Source organism: Eriocheir sinensis, chromosome 42, assembly GCF_024679095.1.
Source record: "Eriocheir sinensis breed Jianghai 21 chromosome 42, ASM2467909v1, whole genome shotgun sequence".
Classification (NCBI taxonomy): Eukaryota; Metazoa; Arthropoda; class Malacostraca; order Decapoda; family Varunidae; genus Eriocheir; species Eriocheir sinensis.
The window spans coordinates 13,066,695-13,091,174 of NC_066550.1; the positions used below are offsets into that span (position 1 = coordinate 13,066,695).

Here is a 24,480-nt window from a genome sequence, read left to right on the forward strand (position 1 = left end):
GAGAGAGAGAGAGAGAGAGAGAGAGAGAGAGAGAGAGAGAGAGAGAGAGAGAGAGAGAGAGAGAGAGAGAGAGAGAGAGAGAGAGAGAGAGAGAGAAGGGTTATAATGAAACTTGGATCGCTTGCTTGTGTGTGTGTGTGTGTATGTGTGTGTGTGTGTGTGTGTTAGTAAACGCACATGGGCAAATATATAGAGTACACATATTCTCTCTCTCTCTCTCTCTCTCTCTCTCTCTCTCTCTCTCCCCACATCGCATAATTTAAAGAAAAACAAAAAAAGTAGAAGGAGGAAAAAGGAGAGGAGGAAAAAAGAAGAAAATTAAGAGAAAGTTGCAAAAATAGAAAAAAAAAATCAAGAGAAGAAGAGAAAGGAAAGAGAAAAGAGAAAACAGAAGGAAGGAAAAGGAGGAAAAGGAAAGGAAAAGAGAAATGAACAAAAACAAGATCAGAAAATTTCGACATCAAGGAAGGAAGTTACGAAGAAAAAAACGAGAGAGAGAGAGAGAGAGAGAGAGAGAGAGAGAGAGAGAGAGAGAGAGAGAGAGAGAGAGAGAGAGAGAGAGAGAGAGAGAGAGAGAGAGAGAGAGAGAGAGAGAGAGAGAGAGAAACACAAACTCAGAAATCAGACCAAATCGCATCTTGGAAAAAGGAAAAAAATATTGGAAAACTTATTTACTTTTTTTTATATCCTCCTCCTCCTCTTCCTCCTCCTCCTCCTCTTCCTCCTCTCGCAACATTTACACACTCGGACAGTCTAAATATGAAGAAAGTAATGTGTGTGTGTGTGTGTGTGTGTGTGTGTGTGTGTGTGTGTGTGTGTGTGTGTGTTTTTAAGGTAAGGCTTTAAGAGAGCGCGTTTCATTATTATTGTTATCTTTATTATTATCATTATTTTCATCATTCTCCATTTTTTCATCATTGCTATTTCTGTCTTTCTGTTGTAGGTATCTGGACGCGACTTCGCAGGCTGATCACTGTGGACAACACCAAACCACCGTAGAAGTTTCACGCATCTACACACCTTTTTACCGAACGGCCCAGAATACGAGGAATCCCCCCTTAAGGAAGACCAATATTAGGGTAGGTCGAGAATGGGATCAGGTGAAGGGAAGGATCGCTTGGAGGAGTGAGTCTTCATCTCCTCCTAATTAACCTGCTTCCTTCATCTCCTGCTTTCTCTGTGCATCAATGAGAGAGAGAGAGAGAGAGAGAGAGAGAGAGAGAGAGAGAGAGAGAGAGAGAGAGAGAGAGAGAGAGAGAGAGATTAATCACCAGCGAGTTAGCGAGACAATGAAAGTTTTGTGTGTCTGTGTGTGTGTGTGTGTGTGTGTGTGTGTGCTATTTTTCCTTCGTTCATTTTCCTCCCTCCTTCCTTCCTTCCTTCCTTTTCTTCCTCCATCTACTTTACTTCCTCCTCCTCCTCCTCCTCCTCCTCCTTATCTATTCTTCCTCTATATTTTCCTCTTAATTTCTCCACCTCTTCTCCTCTTCCTCTGCCTCTTCCTTCCTTCTCTTCTTCATCTTCCTCTTCCTCCGCCCTTGTTCATATCCTCTTCCTCCTCTTTCCTAGTCATCACCATCTTCCTCCTCTTCCTCCTCCTCCTCTTCCTCTTCCTCCTCTTCCTCTTCCTCTTCAGTCACGTGAGCATCAATTACTAGGTCATTTAATTCACCTTTAAGTCCTTCCCTCCTTCCTTCCTTCCTTACCTCCTTCCTTCCTTCCTTTCTTTCCTTTTTCCTTATTTCCTTCCTTCCTTCCTTCCTTCCTTCCTTCTTTCCTTCCTTCCTTCCTTTCTTCCCTTCTTCCTTCATTCCTTCCCTTCTTTTCCTTCCTTCCTTCCTTCCTTTTTTCCCTTCTTCCTTCATTCCTTCCCTTCTTTTCCTTCCTTCCTTCCTTCCTTCCTCCTTCCCTTCCTTCCTTCCTACCCTCCTTCCTTCCTTCCTTCCTCCTTCCTTCCTTCTTTCCTTCCATCCCTCCTTCCTTTATGATTACGAAATTACTCCAGTTTTGTCATAACGTGTGTGCGTATGTGCGTGAGAGAGAGAGAGAGAGAGAGAGAGAGAGAGAGAGAGAGAGAGAGAGAGAGAGAGAGAGAGAGAGGTTAATTGATTCACATATGAAGTAGAGTAAAAAAAAATATAGGAGGAGGAGGAGGAAAAAAAATATTACATGATAACGTATATAAGAACGTTTTTTTTTTGTGTGTGTGTGTTCGTGTGTGTGTGAATAGAACACACACACACACACACACACACACACACACACACACACACACACACACACACACACGATATTGGAAGACGAAAATATACATGTTTTTTTCTTTCTCTTTTCTCCTTTCTCTGTTTATCTTTTTTTTCTTATTTCCTTTTATTTTATTTCCTTCCTTCTTTTCGTCTTTAATATTTTCTTTGTCCTTTTTATATTTCTTTTCCTTTTTCTTCTTTTCCTTTCTTTTGTTCGTCTTTCCTTTCCCTTCCTTTCCCTTCCCTTCATTTCTTTTCCCTTCCCTTCCCTTCCCTTCTATTATCTTCCTTTCCCTTACCTTCCCTTCACTTCCCTTCCCTTACCTTCCCTTCCCTTCTTTTCCCTTTCCTTTCCTTTCCTCTTCCTTTCCTTTCCTCTTCCTTTCTTTCCTTTCCCTTTCCATCCCTTCCATTATATTCCCTTCCCTTCCTTTTCCTTCCTTTCCCTTTTTTCCCTTCGCACACACACACACACACACACACACACACACACACACACACATGGTAAGGTTTAATTGATTTCCCTAGGTACTGTGTGTGTGTGTGTGTGTGTGTGTGTGTGTGTGTGTGTGTGTGTGTGTGTGTGTGTGTGTGTGTGTGTGTCATTTTATGTGTTCACTCCTATCATGAGCTCATAAAAAAAAAAAAAACATAAGAGTACTGTATATGTGTCCGTGTGTATGTGTGTGTGTGTGTGTGTGTGTGTGTGTATAGGAGGTACACACAGACAGGTAAATACGTACAGGAGATGCAGAGGGCAGCGGTGAGGCATGTCTTCAGCATCCTCAGATAGACAGACAGACAGACAGACGGATAGATCTTCAGTTGGTGTCTGTCATGGCCGAACTCTCAACCCTCGGACAATTTTCTCTCCTTGTGATGAGGTTGGCGGGGAAAAGGGAGGGGGGGAGGGGGGCGAGGTGAGGAGGGGAGATAGGAGGGATGGGAAGATAAGGGAGGGTTAGGGGAAGGAAAATAAGGAAGAGAGGGGTAGGAGGAGGGGTTGTAATGGGGGAAGGGGGAAGTTAAGAGGGGGGCGAGGTAAGGAGGAGGGGTTAGGAGGAGGAGGTTTATGGGGGTTGGATTGAGGGGTGAAGTTAGAGGGGGCGAGGTGAGGAGGGGAAGGGGTAGGAGTGAGGTTAATGGGGAGGTGGATTGGGGGGCGAAGTTAGGAGGGGTGGGAAGTTAAAACGGAGGGTAGGAAGGGGGTGAGGATAAGGGAGGGGGTTAAGAGTGAGGTTAATGGAGGGTTGGATTGGGGGGGAAGAAGAGGGTCGGAAGGGGGGGGCAAAGTTAAGAGGGATTGAACTTAATAGGGGTGGTTAGGAGGGGAGCGAAATTCAGGGGGGAATTAGGAGGGAAGTTAAGTTAAAAGGGGGGTAAGGAGGGGTGGGCGAAGTTAAGAGGGGGGTGAGGGGGATAGGGGAGTGAAGTTAAGTGAGGAGGGTAGAAGGAAGGAAGAAGGGAATTGGAGGGGGGATTAGGAGGGGGGTGAAGTTAAGGGGGGCGTGAAGTTAAGATGGGGGTCAGGAGGGGGGGGAAGTTAAGGGGGGAGTAGGAGGAGGGGGGCGAAGTTGAGGGGGAATCAGAAGGGAGGTTGATGTTAAGAGGGGGGGGTCAGGGCGGGTGGGAAGTTAAGGGGGGTAATTAGAAGGAGGGAGTGAAGTTAAGAGGGGGTGAAGTTTAGAGGGGGTGAAGTTAACAGGGGGGAATTTTGAGGGGGTGAAGTTAAGAAGGGGGCTTCAAATGGGTTCCGGGAGGTGAAAATGCAGTTGAGATGGATCAGATTGCTTTTAGGTGGGTTGGAATAGGTTCAGGTGGGTTCTGGAAGGTAGATTTGGGTCTTAGAGAAGTGGAATCGGATATAAGTGGGTTGAAGTGGGTTACAGGGAAGTGGAATCAAGTATCGGTGGGTTGAAGTGGCTTCTGGCAAGTGAAATCGGGTTTAAGTGGATTTAAGTGGGTTACAGGGAAGTAGAATCAGGTATAGGTGGAATTAAGTGGGTTCGAGCAGGTGGAATCGGGTATAGGTGGATTTAAGTGGGTTACAGGGAAGTGGAAGCAGGTATAGGTGGAATTAACTGGGTTCTAGCAGGTGGAAGCGGGTTCTAAGTGGAGTTGGGGAACGCAAAATTGGGTTTCACTGGGTCAGACAGGAATTTATAAGAACATTCAACTCTAAACAGGTGTGGGTGAGCTTACGTGGGTTTTACTGGGGGTTACCTGGGTTTAGAGTGGCTGGGGTTCATTTACGTGGGTTACAGGGGGTGTGGGGAAGTGGGGTGGAGGTCAGCTGGGCGTGGGGAGGGAGGGAGCGGCGGGAAACGGAGCCAACCTGAGGGGACCCGAGCGAGCGTGTGTGAGGCGGAGAGGGGAAAATCGTGCGTGCTACCCCGATGGAGTCTCGCGGTATACTGACGGAGGGAAGGATTGAGGACCGTGGAGCCTGTGTGTGTGTGTGTATGCGTGTGTGTGTGTGTAGCGAAAAACGTACATAGACAGAAAGTAACGTGAAAATAATGCAAAAATAATAACGATATATGGAAGTGAAGGTAAATTTTGCACACACACACACACACACACACACACACGAGGTGGATAGATAAATAGATAGATACTCGATAGATAATGGAGAGAGAGAGAGAGAGAGAGAGAGAGAGAGAGAGAGAGAGAGAGAGAGAGAGAGAGAGAGAGAGACATAAGCTTTCTAGATAGAAGCGAGAGGTGATTTCCATTCTCTCTCTCTCTCTCTCTCTCTTTGTGTGGTAATGTTAAATGCCTCTTATCTAACCCCTCATCATCCTCCTGCTCCTCCTCCTCCTCCTCCTCCTCCTCCTCCTCCTCCATCGCCTCAGGTAATAATATAATGAGAGTAAAACCGTGACTAAGCAGGTGTGTCTAAATTGTGACAGTAGTAGTAGTAGTAGTAGTAGTAGTAGTAGCAGTAGTGGTAGTAGTGGTAGTAGTAGTAGTAGCAGTAGTTTTGGTAGTAGTAGTAGTAGTAGTAATAGTAGTAGTTGTAGCAGTAGTAGTAGTTGAAGTACCATAAGTTGCTGGCTATCATGTGTTTGAAGATACCATAAACTTAACCTAACCTAACCTTACAAAACCACACAAAAACTAACACGTCTTTACCCCTAATAAGACATCTATGCGTCCTTACTAATGAGACTTTCTATATGACAAAGTGAAGGCTTGCTCTCTTACTTTACGCTACAGGTTTCTGGATATCATGTGTTTGAAAAATCCCAAAACTCGATATTATTATTATTTTTATTATTATTATCTTACTATCATTGTCGTTGTCTGTTATTTCATTTTCCTTTCTCTTTTTATTTTTTGTTCTTATTATTAACCTAACCCCGAGGAGGCCACAGTCGTTCGTCACCCCGATGGAAGAAGACAAACTCTCTCTCCCGTCACTTCTGCATGTCGAGGTGATATTTATACACGACCATTCCCCTCATCTTAGTCACTTTCCCCTCTTTCCAGGGAGTCGGCCAGGAGGGTGAGGGGAAGAAGCGACCAGCTGGACACCTGAAGACACCCGGGAACACCTGAGGGGCACGTGATGACGGTAAAAGACGGGCCAGGTGAAGGGAAGGGAATCTCAGGCACGCTACCACCAGGGACAAGTTTACGTGAGTCTCCCTCATTCTAGCTCCGTTTTCTTTAGTGTTCCAGGTTTTCTTTGGTGTCCTTCGGGGTTGTAGAGAAGATTAGAAAAGCGTTACAGCTCAGAAGAAGAAGAAGAAGAAGAAGAAGAAGAAGAAGAAGAAGGAGGAGGAGGAGGAGGAGGAGGAGGAGAAGAAGAATCTAGGTCAAAATACGAGGAAGAGGAGGGGATTGAGAGGAGGAGGAGGACCTAAGAAGAGAAGGAAAGGAAAAAAGTAGCAGAAGAGAAGAAGAAGAAAAAGAAGAAGGAGGAGGAGGAGGAGGAAGAAGAAGGAACCGAGAGGAGGAGGAATTAAAAGAAGGAAAGGAAGAGAAGACGAAGAAAATAGCAAGAGAGAAGAAGAGGAAGAATTAAGAAGGAGGAGGAGGAAGAAGAGGAAACGGGGAAGGAAAGGAAAGAAAGAGAAGAGGAAGAAATTAAGCAGCAGGAGGGAAGGAGAAGAGGAAGAAGAAAAAAAAGGAGAAAAGGAGGAGGAGGAGAAGAATCTAGCTTAAAATACGAGGAGGAGGAAGAGGACCGAGAGAACAGCTCAGAAGAAGAAGGAGGAGGAGGAGAAGAATCTAGCTTAAAATACGAGGAGGAGGAAGAAAAGATCGAGGACCAAGAGAAGAACAGCTCCAGAAGAAGAAGGAGGAGGAGAAGAATCTAGCTTAAAATACGAGGAGGAGGAAGAAAAGATCGAGGACCAAGAGAAGAACAGCTCCAGAAGAAGAAGAAGAAGGAGGAGAAGAATCTAGCTCAAAATACGAGGAGGAGGAAGAAAAGATCGAGGACCGAGAGAAGAACAGCTCCAGAAGAAGAAGGAGGAGGAGAAGAATCTAGCTCAAAATACGAGGAGGAGGAAGAGGATAAAAAGAACCTAAGAAGAGAAGGAAAGGAAGAGAAGGGAAAGAAAATAGAAGAGGAAGAAGAAGAAGAGGAGGAGGAGAGACAAAAGACGGTCGACCCACAACAAAACGTTCAGCGCGGCGAAGAAGAAGAAGAGCCTAACTAGCCCCATAAAACACCCACGAAGAAGAAGAAGAAGAAGAAGAAGTTGTTATAGCGGTTACCTGTACCCCACCCCACACCTGTAACCCCACACACCTGTACCCACACACCTGTACCCTAGGCAAGGCTCTGGGTGACCTGCTCTCTGATAGTCATTCTTTCCCCGCAGCATCCAAGAGTGGAATCATCTCCCATCCCATGTCGCTAATAGGCCTACTCTTGACACATTTAGGAAGAGGATCACCAGTCATAATCTCCCTATTCCTGGACCTTCACCAAATTCCAATACCATTCCTCATCCTAATCCTGTAATGGTCCCTTGGAAAAAAAGGCTCTGGGTGACCTGTTCCCTGTATCTCATGTCGTTAATAGGCCTACTCTTGACACATTTAGGAAGAGGATCACCAATCATAATCTCCCTATTCCTGGACCTTCACCAAATCCCAGTACCATTCCTCATCCTAATCCTGTCCTGCACCCTTGAAAAAAAAGGCTCGGGTGACCTGTTCTGTGTATCTCATGTAGTTAATTAATAGGCCTACTCTTCATAGATTTAGGAATAGGATCACCAATCATTATCTCCCTATTCCTGGACCTTCACCAAATCCCAGTACCTTTCCTCATCCTAATCCTGTCCTGCACCCTTGAAAAAAAAGGCTCGGGTGACCTGTTCTCTCTACCCTTTCATGAATAGTCCTCCTCCTCTCGAAATTAATAGGCTACCCTTTCGAGAATAGTCCTCCTCCTCTTGAAATTAGTTGGCTACCCTTTCGTGAATAGTCCTCCTCCTCCCTTCTTACCTCCCCCCAACCTTTGAAGGCAAGTCAGACTGGGTTAGGTTAGACTGAAGAATGATAACCAGAAACATAAGAGGAAGATTAGGAAGAAGTATTTAATTTACCATATTCTTAACAACTTCCCCCCCACCCACCCCCCCACCCCACCCCTCATTCTCATCCCCCATCTCCCTCCAGAGCCGCAGGATGGACGAGGACACTGGGTTGAGGTCCCATCGCCGCGACCGGAAGGAGAAGAAGGAGAAGGAGCGAAGGGAGAGGGACCGTGAGAGGGAGCGAGAGAGGGACAGGGAGAGGAATGACCGGGACCACCACAGGGAGAGGGAGAAAGACAGGGACAGGGAGAGAAACAGGGACAGGTGAGTGAGTGACCCTTCCTCTGTACCGTGACCCCAAAACCCAGCTGACCCGTTTTTGACCTTTCTTAACACTTGATACGGGAGGCGAAGGTGTCTTGATACCGACCCGATTGTGTGACCTTTCCACTGACCTCCCTTCCCCCCCCCCACAGAGATAAGGGGAGAGACAGAGACAGAGAGAGGGACAGAGATCGCGGGGACAAGAGAAAGCGCTCCCCTGAATCACAGAAGACCAAGGAGGAGAACCAGCGACTTGATGAGGTAAGGAGGGAAGGGAGGGAGAGAGAGGGAGGGAGGGAGGAAAGGAGAGGAAGGGAAGGGAAAGAAGGGAGAAAGAGGAAGGGAAGAGAGAAGGGAGAGGGAAGGAAAAGAAGGGGAGAGAGAGGAGAGAAAAGGAAGAGAAAGAGGAGCAGAAGTGGAGGAGAGAAAGGGGAGAGAGAGAGAGAATCGGAAGATGAAAAAAAGGGAAAAAAAGAGGAAAACAAAATAAAGATGAACCAAAAAAAAAAGAAGGGCAACTCCATCATCCCCCCCCCACCCCCCACCCCCCTATCTTCATCTACAGGAGCAAGAGGAGAAGGAGAGGAAGATGAAGAAGGAGCCGCTGTCGCTGGAGGAGATGGTGGCGAGGAAGAGGGCCGAGGAGGAGGCACTCAGCCGGCCCAAGTTTCTGTCCAAAGAGGAAAGGGCAGCGGAGGCACTCAAGAGGAGGCAGGAGCAGGTAAGAGGAAGAGGAGGAGGGGGAGGAGGAGAAGGAGGATGTGGAAGGTGTAGGGAGACAAAAGAAGAGTAGAAAGAGAGGAGGAAGATGAAGACAAGGGAAGGTCAGGTAAAGAGCAGTGGTGTGCTCCCCTAACCGAAAAGTTGGCTTCACGTTCACTTAACAGCTAAACTGATAGAGAAATTAGTGGAAGCTAAAGCTAACTACTAACTTTTTTATATGTGAATTTAAAGTCAGTTTAGTACCTATTTTGGCTTAGTCTAAAACCCTTAAAAACAGACCTAGTGACCTGAGAGTTCAATATGTTGTAGCTTAGATATAGTTAGCCCAACAAGCAACAACAATAAGAGAAGAGAGAGAAGCCTTCAGTTCATCCTAAATCCGTGTATTTTACCAAAGATTTCCTGCAAATTTAAGCACTTTTTACTTTTTTTTCCATAACTGACTTTTCTTTTTACTATTTTATGTTTATTTTTTTGTCAGGTGGAAAATATCGAATTCTTGTTATAAATCCCAAGTTCAAAGAGTCGGAAGTGTAAGATGCATTACCAAAAAATACCAACACATTTCTTTAATAATTGTCCAATGACCCAACTTTAATAATTTACCCAAAAGTGGAAGCCCTGGAATTATTGCGCCATGTGGTCCACCTGGTGCTGTGTCTGCCCACGACGGACCAGAACAAACCTGTATGAATTTTTTAGTGGACTTAGTTAGCTGAGGGGGAACTACATTTAGTGGAAGCTAATTGGTCTGCTAATTGTTTCCAAAGTTAGCTTCACCAATTAGTGGTTAGGGGATTAGCGGAACCGTGCCCACCACTGGTAAAGAGGAGTAGGAGGAGGAGAAAGAATAATAAGACAAAGGAAGTACGGAAGGTAGAAATAGAAGAGGAGAGTGGGAAACAGAAACAAAAGAGGAGGAAGAGTAGAAAGATAGGAAGAGGAGGAAGAAGAGAAGAGAAAGAATGGAAGGTAAACACACACACACACACACACACACACACACATGCACACACACACAATGCCCTTTCCCTCCCTTTCTCCAGGCGGACGAGATCAGACGGAGGCAGGATGATGAACGCAAGGCCCGCGAGTCCATGTACCAGGAAGGCCGACGCGAACTGGAACAAGCGCTTCGTCAGGAGGACCCCAGAGAGAGGGACCGCCACCGCCGCGACCGTGAGCCCCGCGAGAACAAGGAGGACGTTGAGCTGGAACGCAAGAAGAATTTAGAGCGCGACGCCATCAACGAGCGCTACCTGGGCATCGTCAAGAAGAAGAAGAAGGTGCGAAGGCTCAACGACCGTAAGTTTGTCTTCGATTGGGACGCCGGGGAGGACACGTCGGTGGACTACAATGAACTGTACATCAATAAGCATCTAGTCCACTTTTTTGGGCGGGGGCACTTCGGCGGCTTGGACCTGAAGGAGCAGAAGAAGGTCCAGTGCAAGTTCTATGGTAATTACATTGAACACCGACGTACGCAGGCGGATAAGGACCAGGAGGTGATCCGGCTGAAGAAGGAGCAGAAGAAGGAGGACAAGAAGAAATGGGACGACCGCCACTGGAGCGAGAAGGAGGTGGAGCAGATGACGGAGAGGGATTGGCGTATCTTCCGTGAGGACTACAACATCGCTATCAAGGGCGGCCGCATCCCTAACCCCATCCGCACGTGGGCCGAGTCGAACATCAAGAAGGACATCCTGGACATCATCGCCAGTGTGGGGTACCAGGAGCCCACCCCAATCCAGCGGCAGGCCATCCCCATCGGTCTACAGAACAGGGACATCATCGGCGTGGCGGAAACCGGTTCGGGTAAAACGCTGGCCTTCCTCATCCCCTTGCTGGAATGGATTCAGTCCCTACCCAAGATCGCGAGGCTGGAGGATGCCGATCAGGGGCCCTATGCGCTTGTCATGGCCCCCACACGTGAACTGGCGCAGCAGATCGAGGAGGAGACCACTAAGTTTGGAGGTCCGCTTGGCATCCGTACAGTTGCCGTCATCGGAGGGCTGTCGAGGGAGGAGCAGGGCATGAAGTTACGTATGGGGTGCGAGATCGTCATTGCCACACCTGGTCGCTTAGTGGACGTACTGGAGAACCGGTATCTCGTCCTGAACCAGTGCACGTATGTGGTGTTTGACGAGGCTGATAAGATGATTGACATGGGCTTCGAACCAGACGTGCAGAAGATCCTCAAGTTCATGCCCGTGACGAATGAGAAACCCGACAACGACGACGCTGAGGACGAGGACAAACTGCTCCAGAACTTCCTCTCCAAGCACAAGTTCCGGCAGACTGTCATGTTCACCGCTACCATGCCCCCGGCGGTAGAACGCATGGCCCGGCAGTACCTCCGCCGCCCGGCCTACGTGTACATCGGGTCGGTGGGTAAGCCGGTGGAGCGCGTGGAACAGGTCGTGTACATGGTGTCGGAGCAGGAGAAGCGGAAGAAGCTCCTCGACATCCTCAAACGTGGTATCACTCCGCCTGTCCTCATTTTCGTCAACCAGAAGAAGGGCGCCGACGTCTTGGCTCGCGGTCTGGAGAAGCTCGGGCACAACGCGACAACACTTCACGGCGGCAAGGGGCAGGAACAGAGAGAACATGCCCTGGCCAACCTCAAATCCGGCGCCAAGGACATCCTGGTAGCAACGGACGTGGCTGGCCGTGGTATCGATATCAAGGACGTCTCGCTTGTCATCAACTACGACATGGCGAAAAACATCGAGGATTACACCCACAGGATCGGGCGTACGGGCCGAGCGGGGAAGCACGGGAAGGCCATGTCGTTCCTCACCAAAGACGACTCGCATCTCTTCTACGACCTCAAGCAGCTCATCCTCTCGTCGCCGGCGTCGTCGTGTCCGCCCGAGCTGGCCAACCACCACGAGGCGCAGCACAAGCCAGGCACCGTCATGACCAAGAAGCGCCGCGAGGAGAAGATTTTTGCTTGAGGTTCCATTGTCCCATTGTCCTATTTTTTTTTTTTTTTTTTTTTTCACACCAAAGGAACGAAAAAAGGGCCGAGTTTTTTTATTTTATTTTTATTTTTTTTATAGAGTAAAGGAACAATGAAAAGGTGCAGGAAAAACCCCTCCATTGTCCTTTTTTTTTTCTTTACTTTTTTTTTTTACAGTAAAGGAGGAAAAAAAACTACATTGTCCCAGTCTGTTTTTTTTTTATTACTTTTTTTTTTTTTTTTTTTTTTTTACAGCAAAGGAACGGAAAAGGCGCAGAAAGAAAGAATTCCCACCAGTCGCCGCTCCTTTCGTTGGGCTCTATATATATATATTTTTTTCCTTTGTGTTCATCTATGTCTCTACTCTTCTTTTTTTTTCTTTTTCTGTTTCAAGGTTCAGAGTTGGTGGTGTTGGTACTGCTGCCGCTGCTGGGGGGGGGGGTAGTTTTGTTCCTTTCTTTCTTTTTATTAATTTTTATCATTATTTATTTATATATTCTTAGTTTGTGTTAGTTTGGATCAAGGAGGGAGTGAAGTTAGGCCATGTTTTCCTTCTCTTTTCTCTATTTCCATCCCAGGGTTTGTTAGTGATGGGACCATAATAATAATAATAATAATAATAATAATAATAGTCAACCTTCACTAATGATCAAAGGGAAGAATCATTGCAACTCTCAAGCACATACATTTGACAAGACTTTCATTCATGGTAGTTTTGGGGCATTTCCAGGGATAGTTTCATGACCCTGGTGGTAGTTTGACCCTTCTTCTGTGCCATGAACCTAAGAAACATACATTTGACAAGGCATTCATGGTAGTTTTGGGGCATTTCCAGGGGTAGTTTCATGACCCTGGTGGTAGTTTGACCCTTCTTCTGTGCCATGAACCTAAGAAACATACATTTGACAAGGCATTCATGGAAGTTTTGGGCATTTCCAGGGGTAGTTTTATGACCCTGGTGGTAGCTTGACCCTTCCGAGCACAAACATTTGACAAGACTTTCATTCATGGGAGTTTTGGGGCATTTCCAGGGGTAGTTTTATGACCCTCCCTCTGTGCCATGAACCTAAAGGAGCACTTATTAGAACCCAATTGATCCCCTTTCTGGCCCTTGGAAATAGATGATGTGAGATTAGGAAACATCTTAGAATATCAACCAGACAGATAATTCACTCTCCCATTATTGGTGAATGTACAAGGACGATAAAACCACTTGAATGCATGAATATAATAGTTTACGAGGGAAGATCTATCACCCAATGGAAGCTACAATGGTTGACTACTATAATTCATCGCTATGTTTTCGTAGGAACCGTTCGACTAATCCACCAGCGAGGGTTGAATATAATAGTTTACGAGGGAAGATGTATCACCCAATGGAAGCTACAATGGTTGACTACTTTGATTCATCGCTATTTTTTCGTAGGAACCGTTCGACTAATCCACCAGCGAGGGTTTCCGTGCACCCCTCAGACGGCAGCAGGATATTTTTGTAACGTTACTGAAATACAAGTGAAGAGCAAGTATGTGAGAAGGTGTGCTTTTCCTCCCCTCAGTTAATCTTATGTATGTTTAGTTTATACATTGTACCTTATTGAATACAGGTGTAGGTCGTTGTAGGTGATGAGGGATAAAGAGGAAGGAAGGTGATGGGCGGGGCTCTTATGGGACAGTTTAGGACCAGTGATACATGATAGTCGTACTCAAAACATCCCACTTCTTAGTCCTTAATATGTACCTCATTGAATACAGGCACTGGGGAGGCTTGGACAGGAGTGGAGGCTGCAGGTGATGGGAGGGGCTCTTGTGGGACAGTTTAGGACCAGTGATACATGATAGTCGAACTCAAAACATCCCATTTCTTAGTCCTTAATATGTTGTACCTCATTGAATACAGGCATTGGGGAGGCTTGGATAGGAGTGGAGGCTGCAGGAGATGGGAGGGGCTCTTGCAGGACAGTTTAGGACCAGTGATACATGATAGTCGAACTCAAAACATCCCATTTCTTAGTTCTTAACCCGGTAGCTGCGGGGATCATGTTTCTTAAAGGCCCCTCTTAGCGAGAAAAATGAGAAAAAATCATCACTCACGCAAACTATTTCATAATATATATCAACGTATTTATGTTCAGTTTATGCATCATCTATTTTTGGGGGTTTATACCATGGCAAAAATTTGGCCCGTCGCTGTTACACGGTAAAGCCACAAATTTTGCCCTTAGCTGCTACCGGGTTAATTTATACATTGTACCTCATTGAATACAGGCATTGGGGAGGCTTGGACAGAGAGTGGAGGCTGCAGGTGTTAGGTGCTGCAGAGGAAGGTGATGGGAGAGACTCTAGTGGAACAGTTTAGGCTCAGAAACACTAGATAGATAGAAAATTACATCTTTTAATACCCCAAAACCATCACACCCACACACATAACGACATTCCACTAAACTTATTATCAAAACCATTACTTATATCAGTCAGGTAGCATGATATCAAGGCTCGGTGGGTACTGTTAAGCTCAAAATATCCTCGTGTAAGCCTTATTTTCAGGAGCTTTGGTGTCATGAGTGCTGTGAGGGGTGAGTGAGCTTCTTCAGGTGCGGCCAGACTGTGAGGTGGTGTCAGGTTGGAGGTGCCGGGTCAACGCTCACTCAAGGCTGAAGAAGATGTGGAGGCGGTGTGTTGTGGAGGAAGAAGACATGGAGACAGTGTGTTGTGGAGGAATAAGACATGGAGACAGTTGAGGATGTGGCAGAAGTGGGCAAGGGACGGAAGCAGTTGAAAAAGAGTATCGTCAATCGTCTATCCTCAAGAGATCGCAAGATAACCAGACATCACACAAGATGATAATGGTGAGGAGTGTGCGTGAGATGGAGTGCGTTCAGTGTGTTTGAGGTAAGGCAAAGTGCTTATTTTTGTTCCATTAGCATTGTTTGTTGTGGTGTTCCTTGTTGTGATGGTCCATAAGGGGAAATAGGGATTGAAAAGTATGTCCACTCTCATTAACCCGTCCGCTGCGATTGGCACAGATTTGTCCTTCACTGGTAGCCTGGTAACATACACTCCCAGGTCTTTCTCTGCCTCTGTGGTGGATAGTGGGGTGTTTCCCATGTGGTATTGGTGTGCTGGATATCCCTTCACTGATAGCCTGGTAACATACACTCCCAGGTCTTTCTCTGCCTCTGTGGTGGATAGTGGAGTGTTTCCCATGTGGTATTGGTGTGCTGGATATCCCTTCACTGGTAGCCTGGTAACATACACTCCAGGTCTTTCTCTGCCTCTGGGGTGACTAGTGGAGTGTTACATGTGGTATTGGTGTGCTGGATATCCCTTCACTGGTAGCCTGGTAACATACACTCCCAGGTCTTTCTCTGCTTCTGTGGTGGATTGTGGAGTGTTACCCATGTGGCATTGGTGTGCTGGATATTCCTTCACTGGTAGCCTGGTAACATACACTCCCAGGTCTTTCTCTGCCTCTGTGGTGGATAGTGGAGTGTTTCCCATGTGGTATTGGTGTGCTGGATATCCCTTCACTGGTAGCCTGGTAACATACACTCCCAGGTCTTTCTCTGCCTCTGTGGTGGATAGTGGAGTGTTACCCATGTGGTATTGGTGTGTTGGATATCCCTTCACTGGTAGCCTGGTAACATACACTCCCAGGTCTTTCTCTGCCTCTGTGGTGGATAGTGGAGTGTTTCCCATGTGGTATTGGTGTGCTGGATATCCCTTCACTGGTAGCCTGGTAACATACACTCCCGGGTCTTTCTCTGCCTCTGTGGTGGATAGTGGAGTGTTACCCATGTGGTATTGGTGTGCTGGATATCCCTTCACTGGTAGCCTGGTAACATACACTCCCAGGTCTTTCTCTGCCTCTGTGGTGGATAGTGGAGTGTTACCCATGTGGTACTGGTGTGCTGGATATCCCTTCACTGGTAGCCTGGTAACATACACTCCCAGGTCTTTCTCTGCCTCTGTGGTGGATAGTGGAGTGTTTCCCATGTGGTACTGGTGTGCTGGATATCCCCTCTTCTTCACTGAATCGTAGCAGCCACTTTTCGTTCCCCTCCTGTAGCTTGGTGATGTCTTCTGGTAGGAAATCCACAGCTAAGGAGTTAACAGTTTCATTTATAATTTCATTTCTAGAGATCATGTCAAGTAAAGTATTTGTGATTGGTGGAGAGATTTGCAAACACACACACACACACAGCAGGTGGAATAATAATAGTCTCATTTCTTCTGTAGATTTACTCTTAAACTACTGACATAAGAAGTAACAATGACCGGACATATTCCCACACATTTCGAGACACACACACACACACACAGGGAACAAGTAGGCATGGCAACAACATCTATGGAGAGAACTTAAACATGCAATAGCATACAATAACAATCCTTCATGAAATTGTGTAGTGACCTTAATAGCTGTCGACTTCCATTAGATTTCAAAAGTATTAAGAACCTGCCAAGCTTACACCAGCACCTCCCTGTTCTCTTCCTGACTCTGACCATCCCTTCCGACCCTCCTTCCCTTACTCATCACCCCCCTTCCATTAGATTTCAAGAGTATTAAATGACCTGCCAAGCTTATACCAGCACCTCCCTGTTCTCTTCCTCACCCTTGACCCTTACCATCCCTTCCGACCCTCCTTCCCATACCACCTCCTTCCCTTCCCCCTGTCACCCCTGCTGCCCCCATCCCCTCAGGCCTCCACAGAGTTCAGAGGGGTCACCGAGTTGTAGTGTTCGCCGAGCCCGTAGTAGTGGCGGTAGTAGGCAAGGTGGATGGTCTCATGCTGCGTCCAGTCCTCGCCGAATACGATGGGGGTGCCTTCAGCCTGGGGGGAGAGAGGGGGTAGGTGAGGGGGGGATGGAGGGAGAGAGAGTTTGGAAAGTTTTGTTTAGTCGGCGCAACATCTGTGGTCATATGCCGGGAGGGAGACTGAGGGAGGGAAAGAAGAGAGAGGGAGAGTGGGCGAGGGAGGGAGAGAAGGAAAGAGGATGTAGGGAGGGAAGAGGGAGAGGAGAAGGAGAGAAAGGAGGAGTTGACAATAGGAGGGAGAGAGGAGAGAGAGTGGAGGAAGGAGGAGGAGAGAGATTGAGGGATGGAGAAGGAGAGAAGGGGAGTGAGATATGGAGAGAGAGAGAGAGAGAGAGAGAGAGAGAGAGAGAGAGAGAGAGAGAGCATATATGTGGCTAGGGGGTGATGTGACTGTGGGTTTTTTAAACATACTGTGGGGGGACATCCTGTGGGGTCCTGTGGTGAGAGAGAGAGAGAGAGAGAGAGAGAGAGAGAGAGAGAGAGAGAGAGAGAGAGACCTAAGACATTCCATCACTTCCTGTCATATCATTCCTCCTCCTTCTTCTCCTCCTCCTACTCCACCTACTCCTTTATCCTCTCATTTCTCTCCCTTTCTCCCTTTCCTCCAGAGAGAGAGAAAGAGAGAGCATTTACTCATAAGCTTACAAATCCCTAAACCTCTTCCCCCTTACAAGAGACGGCAACAGCCCCATTCAAGTCAAGCCTTTTTCACCCCTTGAGCTGGAAGACTCGGACCACCAGCAACCATGGACAGCCGACACAAGCCTCTATGGACACTGAACGGGCAACCACCACCACCGCCAGACACCATGAGGCAGGCTGGCGGGGAGTGGCAACCTATTCACCACGGCAACCAAATCTCACAGACTTGTCGCTTAAAGTAAATATAGTGAAATAATAGTGTGTGTCATTAACCGCTGCCTTCCTTTCTGTCCTTGCAAGAATACACTCGGCCCTCGATTTAACCGATTAAAAGGGGGGAAGGGTGGACCGTTGCTTGAAAATACTTACATACGATAAATATCAATGTAAAATAAAATTACTGTTAAAAAAAACGTCAAATGTTACCGACAAACCTCATAATAAACATAGGTATACTGTCATGTTCTGCCTCTTCCTTCCTCTCTATCCTATCCTGTGTTGTTTTCTATCTGCTTCCTCTCTATCCTATCCTATCCTGTCCTGTGTCATTTTCTATCTCCTTCCTCTCTATCCTATCCTGTGTTGTTTTCTATCTGCTTCCTCTCTATCCTATCCTATCCTGTCCTGTGTCATTTTCTATCTCCTTCCTCTCTATCCTATCCTGTGTTGTTTTCTATCTCCTTCCTCTCTATCCTCGAAATAATACTGTCAATTTCTGCCTCCTTCTGTCCTGTCCTCTCTCTATCCGGCCTCAACCAAAATGAAAGCAATGGATAGGAACGGACTTGTACCAGAAAATAATTAAGTGTGTCGAAATAGTGAAATACTGTCTCATTTTCTGTCTCCTCCCTCTTCCCTATCCCATTTTCTGCCTCCTCCTTCCTTTCTATCCTCCTCCTATCCTGCCTCAACCAAAATGAAAGCAATGGATGGGAACAGACCTGAAAATAATTAAGTGTGTGTCGAAATAGTGAAATACTGTCTCATTTTCTGTCTCCTCCCTCTTCCCTATCCCATGTTCTGCCTCCTCCTTCCTTTCTATCCTCCTCCTATCCTGCCTCAACCAAAATGAAAGCAATGGATGGGAACGGACCTGAAAATAATTAAGTATGTGTCGAAATAGTGAAATACTGTCTCATTTTCTGTCTCCTCCCTATCCCATTTTCTGCCTCCTCCTTCCTTTCTATCCTCCTCCTATCCTGCCTCAACCAAAATGAAAGCAATGGATGGGAACGGACCTGAAAATAATTAAGTGTGTGTCGAAATAGTGAAATACTGTCTCATTTTCTGTCTCCTCCCTCTTCCCTATCCCATGCTCTGCCTCCTCCTTCCTTTCTATCCTCCTATCTGGCCTCAACCAAAATGAAAGCAGTGAATGGGAATGGACGTGTAACAGTGTTCGGAGTAAGGTGGTCTGGTAACACTGCTCCCGAGGCTTCCCAACGTACCTGTAGCACCTCTATCCTCCTCTTCAGCACCTGGGACAACGCGCGCAGCTGGAAGGCAAGGAGATATGTGTAAGTCAGAGGTCAGAGGACTTGCTGTCAGTGTTTTTATTTTCGTTTTCATATTTTTTATTTCATTTTTTTCTCTCTCTTATCCTCTTTTTTTTTTCCTCTCCTTCTCTAACCAAGTCCTCTCTTTTTCTCCTCTTTTTTCCTGTTTCATTCTTTTTCCTTCTCGATCTCTCATTCTCTTTCCTCTCCTTCTCCAGTTTGCTCCTCTCCCAAAGTGCCCTCTCCTTTTCTTTTTGTTTTTTTGTTATCATTTCCAGTTTCTTTTTTCCTGTTCCTTTCTTTCTTTCCTTCTTTCCTTATCTCTCATTCTCTTTCACACACACAACCCCCCACACACCATATCCCACCCACACCCTCTTTCACCCCCCCCAAACCAACTCCCTCTCACCCCCCTCGGCCCCCTCTTACCTCCGGCTGCCCCCCCCAAGCAGGCGTCTTGATGATGAGGTCGCAGTACTCGGAGAACTGGTCTGGGGTCAGCATCTCTCCTGTCTTGGGGTCGGTGATGAAGGGGGCGAAATCGGCGTAGTTGGTGCGGATGAACTGCTCCGCCTGGGCACGCAGCGAGGAGACGGTCGTGTCCTGCCCGGCCTGGTGGGCGATGGCGGCGTACATGCTGGTGAGGAGGGAGAAGAATCGTTTTTTTTCTTTCTTTTTCTTGCGTCAGCTCCTAAAGGCAATTGTTTCCCAACGTTGCCAAATTGTCATACTCAGCCTCTTAATATTTACTGATTTCCAACCCAAAAACTGTCTCCTGGGTCCCAATAATGAGATTAATCTGTAGTTATCGTTAAAATAGTCAACTGCTGATGTTTCTTGGCAATAGTTATGCATCAGAAAGCAGTCAACACTACCCTCTGAGTTTTTTTTTTTTTTTTTTACAGCAAAGGAGACAGATCAAGGGCTTAAAAAAAAAGAAAACAATAATGAAAAAAAAAAGCCTGCTACTTACTGCCCCTAAAAAGATTAAAGAGGAGTGGCTGAAAGAGAAGTCAATTTTGGGAGGAGAGGTGTCCTGTTAGCTACCTTTTCTCCTTTTCTCTCTCATCCTCTTTCCTTCTCCACCCACTCCTCTCACAAAGCCCCCTCTCTTTTCCCTCTTCACACATACACACACACACACACACACACAAAACTACCCCCCCAACCCACCCACACACCCACCAACACACACACACACACACACTCACCAGTTTCCGTCGGGCTCAATCTCGTGCATCTTGAGCTGCCGGTCCCTCAGCAGCTCCTTCAGCTTCTCCGCCTCCACGCTGCGAGCACTGTACTTGTTGTTGGCTTCCTCCACCCTGATCCGCGCCTCCCTCTCCCGGTTGGCCTCCGCTTTCCGCTGCCGTCGCTTCTCCGCCTTGCTCCGCTTCTTCTCGCCGCCTGTGTGGAGAGGAAATGGAAAGTGAGATGAGGTGGAGATGTGTGAGTGTGTCTTTTTCTTCTCCTTCTTCATTACTTGTGTGCATTTTTTTTCTTCTTATTTTTTATTCTTTTTCTTCATGCTCCCTCCTTTTCTGTCTCTTTTTCCTCTTTTCTTATAGTTTTTGTAACATAAATGTATATAAATAAACACCAACACACACACACACACACACACACACAAACAACATGGAACAGACTTGACGAGGAGACTGTGTGTGCAAAAAAGATCCATGAATTTAAAGCCAAACTGGACAATAAGAGTTATGGAGACGGGACAGCACAAGCCTAGTATGGCTCTTTTCCTGTATTTCACAACTAGGTAAATACAACTAGGTAAATACACACACACACACACACAATAACCTCAACTCTTACTTTTCTACCCCTGTGTAAAAAATAAACAAATAAATAAAACAAAGGAAAAAAATAAAAAAACACCAACACTCACTCACCTAGTTCCTCCTGGTGTGCTGGTGGTGATGGTGGTGGAGGTGCTTCATTCCCCCCCTCCTCCTCCTCCTCCTTAGCCTCCAGCGACACCCTCCCCACACCTCCTGCCACCTCCTCCTCCTCCTCCGTTACCTGTCAAAAAAAGGTCTCGTCAATTCCAGGTATACAATCGACCGAAGACAAAAACAATAGAAGAAACAAGAAAACAAGAAGAAAAAGATGACAAAAAAGAAAGGCAGGGTCATAGGTGTTCCTCCCTCACCCCTCTTCTTCTCTCCCCCCCCCCCTTTAACCCCCCTCGAAGAAAAAAAATATATATAAAAAATGTAAATAAAATAAAAAAAATAAAAAAGATATATACTGAAAAAATAAAAGAAAGGTATATAGATGAAGATAGGCAGTAGTCATAGGTCACCCCCTCCCTCCCTCACCCCTCCCTCTCCTCCTCCTCCTCCCCTCACCTCCTTATCCTCTTTCTGCTTGAGCTCGTCCACTTCCCTCACATGCCTCTCCTTCATCTCCTTCTCCATCTGCTCGATCTCCTCCAGCACCTCCTTCTTCTTCTTCTTGTCCTTGTTCACCGTCTTCTTCAGCTGCTGGATCTTGGCTGGGAGGAGGAGGAGGAGGAAGAGGAGGGACGGGGTGGGGATGGAGGAGGAGGAGGAGGAGAAAAAAAAGATGAGTTAGATGGTGATGGTGGTTTAAGAGTGGAAAAAAAGAAGGAAGAGGAGGAGGAGGAGGAAAAGAAAGAAGAGGAGGAGGAGAAGAATGGAAAAAAAAGGAAGAGGAGGAGGAAGAGGAGAAGAAGGAGATAAAAGGAGATTGATTAGGTGGCAATGATGATGTATACAAGGAGGAAAATTAAAAGAAGAGGGAAGAGGAGGAGGAGGAAGAAGAAGAGGAGGAGGAGAGGATATCAGTAATCTCTAGTTTGCCTTCTTCTTAACTCTTGCTTTCTCTTACCTCCCTTTCCCTTTTCCTCTTCCCTATCTTACCCTTCCCCTTCCCACATCACCCCCATTCTTCCCCTTCCCCCATCACCCCCATTCTTCCCCTTCCCCATCACCCCCATTCTTCCCCCTCCCCGTCACCCCCATTCTTCCCATTCCCCCATAACCCCCTTTCCTCCCCCTCCACGTCACCCCCATTCTTCCCCTTGCCCCATCACCCTCTTTCCTCCCCCTCCCCGTCACCCCTTCCTCACCTTGCAGCTCCTTCTTCTCCCGCCGGTGTCTCTGCAGCAGCTCCTCCTCCCCACCCACAGCCTGGCTCGCCTCCACGTCCGACATGCTGCTTGGTTCTGCTGATCACCTGCTGTCTGCTGAGGCCTCGACGCAGCAGGAGGAAGCAGAAGCCACACACGAGTTGACGTCCAGAAGGGGTCACACACACACACGCCCTCTTCTTTTCCTCCTCCTCCTCCTCCTTATTTCCTCACTCTATGGACGTCTTCTGCTTCCCCCGTGGATCTCTGAGGCTTATTGTAGTTTCTTTTGGCTTTACTGACTTACTTTCCTCCCTCTGTGGCCGTTAAATAAATAAATAATTAAATAATCACCCCGGCGGCGGCCACAGAAGGGAAGGTAAACAACAATGGACGACCTTCTTTCCGCCGCGCCAACGGGTTAACTAAATGGTCTAGGTCTCGGTCTTGGTAGATGTCCCCTTGTCTAATTTCTACCATTATCAATTTCTATATACATCCCTTTGTCCCTTTTTTTTTAATAATACATTAAAAAAAACTATATTGTACTCTGTTATCCCTGTTAACTAGATGGTCGCTGTATCTTAATTAATTCTTTATATCTGTTCTTTTGTAGTTTTTGTTTACCGTACTTTACATTTTTATTTTCTTGTAGTGATCTCTGTATAGCCCACTTCCTTCTCTTTTTATTTTTTTTGTTCTACTGTCAAATTCCACCTAGCTGTCAATATTCTTCCTCCTTCCTCCCTGTCAAATTATTATCTCCCTCGTTAAATTACTTCCTCCCTGTCAAATTTCATCCCCCTTCGTCAAATTTCATCCCCCTTTGTCAAATTTCTCCTCCCTGTCAAATTCCATCCCCTTTGTCAAATTTCTTCCTCCCTGTCAAATCAATTCCTCCTCCCTCCCTGTCAAATTTCATCCCCCTTTGTCAAATATCTTCCTCCCTGTCAAATTTCATCCACCTTTGTCAAATTTCTTCCTCCCTGTCAAATCAATTCCTCCTCCCTCCCTGTCAAATTTCATCCCCCTTTGTCAAATTTCTTCCTCCCTGTCAAATCAATTCCTCCTTCCTCCCTGTCAAATCAATTCCTCCTTCCTCCCTGTCAAATCAATTCCTCCTTCCTCCCTGTCAAATCAATTCCTCCTTCCTCCCTGTCAAATCAATTCCTCCTTCCTCCCTGTCAAATCAATTCCTCCTTCCTCCTTGTCAAATCAATTCCTCCTCCCTCCCTGTCAAATCAATTCCTCCTCCCTCCCTGTCAAATTTCATCCCCCTTTGTCAAATTTCTTCCCCCTTCGTCAAAGTTCTTCCTCCGGGTAATAAAACACAGCACCTGATTTAGCCTTCATCTTTTTAATACTTTCTTTACAAACAACGAAACATAATGTATTAATAATGTCCGCGAGTGTGTACTTAACGTGGGTGACGGAGAGAGAGAGAGAGAGAGAGAGAGAGAGAGAGAGAGAGAGAGAGAGAGAGAGAGAGAGAGAGAGAGAGAGAGAGAGAGAGAGAGAGAGAGAATACTTTTTTACTTAAGAGCGGCCAGCGAGACACCAGGAAAAGAAAAGGAAAATTAAAAGGAAAATTTGTCATAGGGGAAAAATATATATTGAAGTTACTATAAAAAAAAATAATTGGAACTCCTTAATTTTTTTTATTATTATTATTTTTTGCTTTATTTCATTCTCATCTTATGGAAACCGGAATGCAAGTGTATGTTCAATTATTATTATTATTATTATTATTATTATTATTATTATTGTGATTTTTTTAATTTCAGTCACAGATTTCATTTTCCTTTTTTTTTCCTCAATTTTTTTTCTCTCTTTTCCTCCTCCTCCTCCTCCTCTTCTCTCTCAGTCTTCCTTCCTTCCTTCTCTTAACTTATCCTCCTCTTCTTCTTCCTCTTCCTCCTCCTCCTCTTCTCTCTCAGTCTTCTTCCTTCCATCCTGTTCTTAACTTTTCTTCTTCCTCCTCCTCCTCTTCTCTCTCTCCTTTTTCTTCTTCTTCTTTAGACTTATCATCTTTCTCCTCCTCCTCCTCCTTCTTCTCCTTTTAATCTGTTCTCCTTCTCCTCCTCCTCCTCCTCTTCTTTTAACCTATCCTCCTCCTCTTCCTCCTGCTTCTCTTCTCTCTCTCTCTTCCTCAACCCTTTCAATTTTCTCTCCTCCATCAATTATTTCTTCCTTTCACAAATATATTTTCACACCATTTTGATTTACACCCAACACTAAAGAAAAAAAAACAAGAATATAAAACAAAAACAAGAAAAACAACATGATAATTACCCCCCCCCCCATAATTAACCAACAACATTCTAAATATATATGTATCCTACCCTTAATTAACCTTATAAATCATCTTAGTGACTATCCTGACTTCTTTTTTAATTAATATATATATGTGTGTGTAACCTTTAATTTTCCACTTAATTACTGCTTAACAACCTCTATGTCATCCCTGCACCATTGTTCTATAAGAGGAAAGATTATAAGCAAAGAAATCACAGGAATATATTTTAAGCAAGTGTTTTATGTATATATATGTATGTATATATGTATGTATGTATGTATGTGTGTGTGTGTGTATGTATGTATATGCGTGTGTGTGTGACTTATTTATGACAGCTGACAAGACTATACATAATACATAGTTAGCCTCTGTCT

At 45.9% G+C, this 24,480-nt stretch overlaps 3 protein-coding genes and 1 long non-coding RNA gene across 5 annotated transcripts in view; 2 read left to right on the top strand and 2 right to left on the bottom strand.

The window, feature by feature from the left end:
• Positions 1-3,137, bottom strand: part of LOC127010224 (uncharacterized) — a 62,549-nt gene extending 59,412 nt beyond the window's left edge. The window contains exon 1 of the mRNA XM_050884102.1: positions 2,990-3,137. Within this exon, the coding sequence (XP_050740059.1) occupies positions 2,990-3,029 (40 nt within the window). The 5' untranslated portion in view covers positions 3,030-3,137. The remainder of the gene's footprint in view (positions 1-2,989) is intronic.
• A 3,709-nt stretch (positions 3,138-6,846) lies between these two features.
• Positions 6,847-13,279, top strand: LOC127010043 (probable ATP-dependent RNA helicase DDX23). The gene is made up of 5 exons (XM_050883761.1): positions 6,847-7,033; positions 7,887-8,068; positions 8,221-8,329; positions 8,634-8,789; positions 9,838-13,279. Exons 2-5 carry the CDS (start codon positions 7,896-7,898, stop codon positions 11,746-11,748), a joined length of 2,349 nt encoding a protein of 782 aa, XP_050739718.1. The 5' UTR covers positions 6,847-7,033; positions 7,887-7,895; the 3' UTR covers positions 11,749-13,279.
• Positions 13,280-13,907: 628 nt separating this feature from the next.
• LOC127010046 (uncharacterized) lies at positions 13,908-17,999 on the top strand. Its single transcript, XR_007762805.1, has 2 exons — positions 13,908-14,599; positions 17,290-17,999. It is a non-coding gene; the product is annotated as an uncharacterized LOC127010046 (long non-coding RNA).
• Positions 15,978-22,217, bottom strand: LOC127010044 (deubiquitinase OTUD6B-like). Of its 2 annotated transcripts, XM_050883763.1 has the most exons (8): positions 21,811-22,217; positions 21,068-21,213; positions 20,609-20,738; positions 19,919-20,114; positions 19,137-19,344; positions 18,660-18,707; positions 16,441-16,585; positions 15,978-16,409 (listed from the first exon to the last, which is right to left on the bottom strand). In XM_050883763.1, exons 1-7 carry the CDS (start codon positions 21,893-21,895, stop codon positions 16,451-16,453), a joined length of 948 nt encoding a protein of 315 aa, XP_050739720.1. In that variant the 5' UTR covers positions 21,896-22,217; the 3' UTR covers positions 15,978-16,409; positions 16,441-16,450. The 2 variants fall into 2 exon arrangements, with proteins under 2 accessions (XP_050739720.1, XP_050739719.1); XM_050883762.1 differs by having other exon boundaries at positions 15,978-16,585.
• Positions 22,218-24,480: the final 2,263 nt, after the last annotated feature.